The sequence below is a fragment of the Montipora capricornis genome, chromosome 12 (assembly GCF_036669925.1).
Source record: "Montipora capricornis isolate CH-2021 chromosome 12, ASM3666992v2, whole genome shotgun sequence".
Classification (NCBI taxonomy): Eukaryota; Metazoa; Cnidaria; class Anthozoa; order Scleractinia; family Acroporidae; genus Montipora; species Montipora capricornis.
The window spans coordinates 22,184,985-22,192,484 of NC_090894.1; the positions used below are offsets into that span (position 1 = coordinate 22,184,985).

General features: G+C 39.6%; 1 protein-coding gene across 1 annotated transcript in view; it reads left to right on the forward strand.

Moving 5' to 3' along the window:
• LOC138026512 (calcium-activated potassium channel subunit beta-4-like) overlaps positions 1 to 7,500 on the forward strand; it is a 17,180-nt gene that overhangs the window by 5,568 nt on the left and 4,112 nt on the right. The window contains exons 2-3 of the mRNA XM_068873892.1: positions 3,468 to 3,907; positions 5,936 to 6,270. Coding sequence (XP_068729993.1) covers positions 3,468 to 3,907; positions 5,936 to 6,253 — 758 coding nt within the window. The 3' untranslated portion in view covers positions 6,254 to 6,270. The remainder of the gene's footprint in view (positions 1 to 3,467; positions 3,908 to 5,935; positions 6,271 to 7,500) is intronic.

Sequence of the window (7,500 nt, forward strand, 5' to 3'; positions counted from 1 at the left end):
GGCAAATTTTCTTTCACACATTTATTCAGTTAAAAATATGATTATTTGGGGTGTGCATTGTCAGGGTTTCTCTCCTACACTCTCTCTCTCTCTCTCTCTATATATATATATATATTTTCCCATCTACTTACAAAAATGACTTGTGGACATAATGTACTGTGATGTGCTTTACATTGTTTGCTAAATTTCATGTGAATTTGTAGGCTATTTTATGTTAAGCATTATCTTGTATGTACCGGTAATTGTTTGATGAAATCCGATTGGGCTGTTTAAGATTTTACATGTTATGAAAGAGCAAAATGAAGTCATCTCTGTCAAACTTTTATATTTATTTATTATTAGTACTGGTAACTTTCACACTGCTTTATTTTCTTTTTGATGTACTTGTAATGCTTGCTGTTTCTATCATATTCAAGTGCCCTTACTGATTCTGTGCTAGTGTTTATCAAGGTTATGTACAAAATGTTTTATAATATTTTAGTGTGATAGGAGTATAAATTGGTTATGTTTCAATAAAACAATTGAAAATAGTCGCTTTGGACTAAGTGCCTTAGGCAATCAAGTAATTATTTTGAAATCACAAGTTTTCACAGTTATGAAATAAACATTTTTTAAGTTTGTTCTTTGAGAATGCAAATACTTGCAATTTTAAATTGGTAAACTTTTGATTTGGTAATGAGTGTGATTGTGTTCAACAGAGGAGAATGCATACTATTTTCATCGTTTTTTGAGATGTCTCACATGGTTCCACCTGTAGTGTATAAGATTGTTTCTTTTCCTACCCTTCTGCTTTGTTTCCAAAGTGACTGTGGAACATACTTAAATAATCCGAGGTTACTAACTTCTTACTAACTGAGCGCGAGGGCCGTATTGGGGAATATTGGCCCGCCGAGGTCGTGGCAGCGCGAGATCCGTACAAAAACGGCCAAGGGCCAATATTCCCCAGTACGGCTCGAGCTACAAGCAGTTGCAAAAAGAGTTGAGACACTCACTGTTGATAACTGTACAATGCGTGTCATTCAAGTCAGCGCATCTCCAACCCCCCTTGCCCCCCAAGCAAAGTTGTTTCCATTTCCATTTGGCACTCAGACTAAAGGGTGTCAACATTGAAAAAGGGGAGGGGGGAGGGAGGGGCGTTCAGCCTTTTCTTATGAACTAGAAGAGAGGTTTTAGGAAGAAGAGGTGGATTTTCCATTCAGTGTCTCAACCTTTTTGCAATTGCTTGTCTAGTTGTTTTACCTCCGTATTGCCGGGTTGTCTATTTGTTTTTTGGGGCGAGACCTTGCATATATGACAGTTGTATTGTAAGCTTTGAAGAGAACTTTGTTTAGTTCAGGTAGGTTTGCGTAGTGAGGAATGGTGTTTGAAAAGGTGTTTTTTTGAGGTGTGCTGAAAGTGCTATAGTTGGCAATCATTTAGGACGAAATTGGGTGTTCACCTCTTGCACGCCTCAGGTAGTCATTAACACATTTTCTGACGGCAACAAACACAGTTTTGGGTTGGTTTCATGTCAAATTTGGTGTTGAAAGTGTCAATACGTTGTAAGAAGTCTTAGTTGAAATCAGAGCGCACACAATAAGCGTGCGTACATTGTACCGATCACGTTATTGTTTACGTAAATGGTACGCAGGGAAATGAGTGTTGTGCTTCTTCTGCTGTGTGATAACAGGACGAACTTCTTTGCGGAAATTTAGTCTTTCACTGCAATTTGCAATGGAATCCGTTTTTTATTTGAAAATATTTCCAGTGACATTCAGTGGTTTTCAGTTACCCGTGAGGTAGGATCGAATTTCATATGAACGCGTGTCTGTTCGGTCAATAGTAAGCTAATGTATTTCAGTGGGTTGAAATCCCTGAAAACTAAGTTTTAAAGGAGATTCGAAAATGTGCAAAATGTTTCGGGAGTCTTGTTTTAGAATAAGTTAACGGTTTTCTGTTACTCAGTGGCCATGGCGTGAGGCACGGGTAATGCAATGGTTGCGTCATCGGTCAACGGTCTACGGTCTACAGTGGAGTTAATGAAATCTTATCTACTTCTTAATGTTTTTCGAGTGTAGACCGTTGGAATTATGTAGACCGTTGCGAAAACTTCTTTTAACTGACTGTTGCTTTTGTAATCATGAAAAGTCTATCTCAGGTTGTTTTTCTCGCCATTTGCATGTGTTGCATGTCAAAAAGGGAAAAGGTTGCCTTTTTTTTGGACGAAAATGTATTTGTGCGTGTTACGATGTTCGCGTTGACATGGTGACGTATTAATAAGTTAATAAAAGAATGACGAGCTTATCATTCCGTAACCTGTTTATTTCTTTGTTTTTAGCCGTCCTTCACTTTTATTGAAGAGATTTATATACAAGGAATAACAGCTTTTCAGCATTTCGTTCGCTGACCATTATCGTGAATTTTAAGCCTTTGAGCGCTTGTTCATTGAAGAGATTATATTATCAATAACAGTGTGGCCGCTCATGGCGTAAGGTGTACATTACACTATCTCAGCAAACTGTTGATAAGTCTCGTAGGTATTCTGTATTGCTTGGCGCTGAAACTCTTGTTCTTCTAAATTGAACACATTCTCAATCGGATTTATAATATGGCAACTGCGAACCGATGTTAAAAAATAATTTGCACCTGCTCTATTCAACACCCTACGTGCTTTGAAATAGTTCAGTACTGGGCAATTATCTTGGATAAATAATTTGGAATGACTCTTTGTACCTCACCTAAACATTTTGGGAAACTTTAGACGGATGAAATCAGCAAAATCATTGAGAAAACAAACTTTGTCCGCGCTTACTCGACAAAACAGCGTATGTAACGTTATAAATAGAAATGGGTAATTTGCACTACTTTTCAAGTTTATTTTTATCAATTAGAACCCAACTAGAACGCCATAACGTCTATTCCAGTTCAAGCTCCATTTTTCGGCTTTCCATTGATACCTTTGCTGAACCTATTGACTGTTCCGTTTAGTCGCAATGATGAATTACACGCGACAACCATCGAGACAAGCAGTTGCAAAAAGAGTTGAGACACTCACTGTTGATAACCGTACAATGCGTGTCATTCAAGTCAGCGCATCTCCAACCCCCCTTGCCCCCCAAGCAAAGTTGTTTCCATTTCCATTTGGCACTCAGACTAAAGGGTGTCAACATTGAAAAAGGGGAGGGGGGAGGGAGGGGCGTTCAGCCTTTTCTTATGAACTAGAAGAGAGGTTTTAGGAAGAAGAGGTGGATTTTCCATTCAGTGTCTCAACCTTTTTGCAATTGCTTGTAGCTTGGTTAGTAAGTAGTTTATTATATGGCTTTTTAATTACCTTTTGCTTTGTTTTTGCAAGCCCGTAATCGGCCCGTGGGCATTACGGGAGAATAATGCCCTACAATTCAGTCACAATTAGCCAATCAGAGCGCGCATTATATCGGCTACAAACACAAGCCATATAATAATACTCATTATTGTTGTTACTATTGCAGGAGGTCCCACTTATCCTCAGCAGCAGCCATTCCAGTATGGCATGTACCCTCCACAGCCTACTGGCATTCCTGCAATACAAACCCAAAGCACTACCATCACGCATGGAATTGCCACGAATGTTTCAGTAATAGGGCGGAGATACCAACGAAGAAGTTGTACCTACCGCCTAGCAAGGCTAGGGATAGCATTGCTGGTGCTTGGAGTTGGACTTCTTATTACCTTAGGTGTCGTATTGGTGGGTCCAACAATAAATGATACCAAGTTGCAGCTCACCCGCTGCAGTGTGGTTTCCAGTGAGATGACCGAGCCCGAAAGTTGTGACTGTGGCAGGTACTGTTCATCTAAATACCCTTGCTTGGAGATAAAAGTCTCTTACTATGCCAAGGGAAGAAAACAGAGGGCCAACCTGTATGAGAATGTCTATGCTTCCAAAAACAAGGTAAGGGTTTTAATACAATATATACATACACTTTATTGAGCATCCCTAAAAAGGGCTTTTCAACATCAATATGAAAAATTATTAATAAATGAATAAATTTATTAATTAACTAGCTAATTAATAAAAACTATGTACAACAATTTAACTAAATGATAATTATAATACAATGATCATCATCTAACCTAGTTCACGTTGCAAATCAGTTCTTTGATTAAACATCTCTTACAGTCAAAACAGCGCTGTGAGCGTTCCTCTGACGAGTGGATTAATGAGTTCATTATTGCAAATTTGAGTTCAGTAATCATTTCAATAATCTGTTCGTCGGATGAATAATGCAAAATTCAAATCAAGCCTCAGTTCAAAACTCAAATTTTTAATTGGAATATTGCTGGCTTTTGTTGCCAGGGTGGTGTGGGAATTTCACAGGTTTACTGATTTGCATAATCAGTCAAAGAACAGGCATTACACTAATTACCTTTCTGTAATCTTACCAGTATCCTCAAACTTTACACACTATGTTTTTGACTTCCAAAGATTGGATGAATATAAAAAGAACGGCAAATCACGCTTGTTACAACCTTGGCAGATTATGCAAATTGGTACACCAGTCAAATTCTCACGCCAGCCTGGCACCGAAAGCGAACAATAATTGAGGATTCAGGCTTGATTTGAATTTTGCATCGAACTTGTTAATCCGCTCATCAGAGGAACGCTTGAGCTGTTTTGACTGTAAAAGCTTTAGTATTTGTCAATTTCCTCAAAACATTCTCTTTGGTCGTTATATTTCCCTTTTCATAATATTGCTGGAATCCGGAAGTACAAGTAATTAGATGCATTAACTATTCGAGAGTAATGTGAAGTGCCATGTGCTATTTTCTACCCATGTAAACCATGTGAGCATTAGCCCTACTAATGGAATTGGGCCCACACAAGGACAGAGGAAAAAACTCTGACCAGGGTGAACCCACAACCTGGTTAGATCACTGCTGCTCTGCCGACTGAGCTACAAGGTCAGACGGGAGCAGGTTATTGGGAATTTAAGATGTCAATTTCATGGCAATGAATCTGTACAAATAGAAGGATGGGTTAAATGGGTAGAATTTAATAGCACTTCACATTACCCTCGAATTGGTAATTCTGTTGAAATATAAGTGCTACACGGCCAAAGTTTGCAAAAACGTAACCCTTCCTTGTAATTGAATGCATGCCTGTTTCAAGAAGTGTCACAAAGTGTCCTCTTGCTCCCCTCCCTAACTTTAACATCACTCATTTGCAGGAATACAGGGAATTAACGACTTTGCATTGTGAAGGGGTGGGGATACTCGGCAAAGATTTTGAATTAAACCTTTAAAGCTAAAGGAGACCAATCTGGGCTTTTTGTGCCCCCCCCCCCCCCCCCCCTCTCCCCCCCGGGTAGCAAATTCTATGACTTAACGGGGCATTTTGTGTTGGATTTAAAATTTGGGCTTGCATTTTATGGTCCAATTTTGATATACTAAGGGCGCGTTCAATTGACCTTATTCCAAAATAAGAATACGTGGAGTGATGATTAAAACGGCATGTTTGGCGCGTTTCAAAGCAGCAAGGATGATAAAAATATGTTTAAAATAGCATTTTAGCAGATGTTTGACAATTTTAGTGTGAATGTCTGTAAAAACGAAGGATTCCTAACTTGTATTCCTTGTATTCCTATTCCAGAATATGGTCAATTGAACGCACCCTAAAATTCAGTCCTTAACAAAAGGCATCATCTTGAGGCTCTTGGAAATAAATTCATACAAATGCTTATTTTTATTCCCCAGTGCCTCGAGATCATGTTCATTGTTTTAAGTTGAATTTTGATCTATTGAAAGTGGTCTATTGCTTGCCTTTCTGGACATAAAGTGGAGATCCAGACAAACAACAGGGCCATCGGGTTAGTGGAAATGGGATCCATAGCAACCACATTCTTTCTGTCGATTAGACTGACTACTCTTTGAGGGTCAAGAAGTATGCATCTGTGAACTCCGGGTTCATTTTGTCTTTCAGTGCAGTACCCAGCCCTGCTCGTCAGACAAGTCCCACAATTATGCTGATGTGAGAAACTTTAAATCCAAGTATGGCAAAAATGGTGATAGTTACTCCTGTTACTACAATCCCAATACTCCAAACGAGGTGTTCAAGAATCATGCAGACACGTCAGACGATACAATGGAGATCGTGCACTGCATTCTGTGGCCCATGCTCCTCGTTGTTATCAGTGTTTCCATGCTGGGAATACTGTTCTGTCGAAGCAAGGGCCACTTGTGTTTCAAGAAGGCCGAGTCATCATCAGTGCCCTATCAAGGCCTGGAGCCAAGAGCTTGATGGAGCTATGGGCCAAGGTGATTTCCGGGAGGGGATTTTTTTTTTTTTGGAGGGGGGGGGGGGAGGGTGTTTAGATTTGAGTTAGGGAGGTTCAGTGAGTCTTCAATTAGTCATGCACGTTCCTATTGCCGTTGTCAAAATGTATGCAACATTTCGAGGTTGAAGATCTTAGCAGTTGTGGACACTTCTTCAGTTTAGCGGCAGAAGCGAAAGAAAAACCTGTAATTCAGACTTAAACGGGACGGAAATCCCGTTTAAATCTTCATTTTTCAGTCTGTCCTTTGGCTTCTTCTTAAGTTTTTTCTTAAGAAGCGTTCGCAACTTCGTAGTCTCCTTCGCAGCCGTTATTAGGGTCGTCACGCAACGCTCCTCCCCACTTAGTGGGCTAATTGTGACTAGCAACTTCGAGGATCTTCAGCCTCAAAATGTTTCATTCCACAGTTCAAATACGTGTCTTTCATATATGTGTATCTAGCGCCATGTGGTCGCTAACATGTACGGAACAGTTTACAAAAGAAAACATTCATCAACTTCTGGTTCCAGGATATATGACAAGGAACACAGCACTGTACATGTAGAAGAAAAGCTGGACATGCAGATTTAATTGCTCTTTTCATAAACACGCAAACTCTGAAGTTTATACTGCAATTATTAGTAACGGTTTTATTTCTCCCCGCCGTCAGTCATATTTGCCACGACAGTTAGCGAGCTGTTGAGACGGAGACCGACGAATTGGATTGTATCCTAAAAATAAATTGTTATGAGCGGTTTCAGAGAAGTAGAATAGCATGAAAGGGTCACATTTTTATGCTCACGTTGTCGTCAAAACCTCAAATATAGCGATTTCACACCGTTGATATACAGAGTACCGCAAAAATATGCGCTGTTATCTAATGCTACTATTGGATTGTGGCGCTGCCGTTGCCGTCGTAAGGGACGAGGGAGCTTAAGCAACGACTACGGCGATGAGAACGTCATCTCAAAATATAAATTCGCGTTATTGTATAAATCACTTCGTGACTATTTCAATCTTTTTAATATGACAAGGGTCTTGATAGTTCCTCAAGTGACACTCGTCTGAACGGCACTTAATTTAGGGGACAAAATTAAAATTTATCCTCAAGTGCTGACGATCTTGATAAAGGCCCGTTCAAACGGTCATGATAGTTGATGATAGTTTCAACTATCATTCACTATCATTGACTATCATGTTTGCGATCAAACGGTCCATGATAGTTCATGATAGT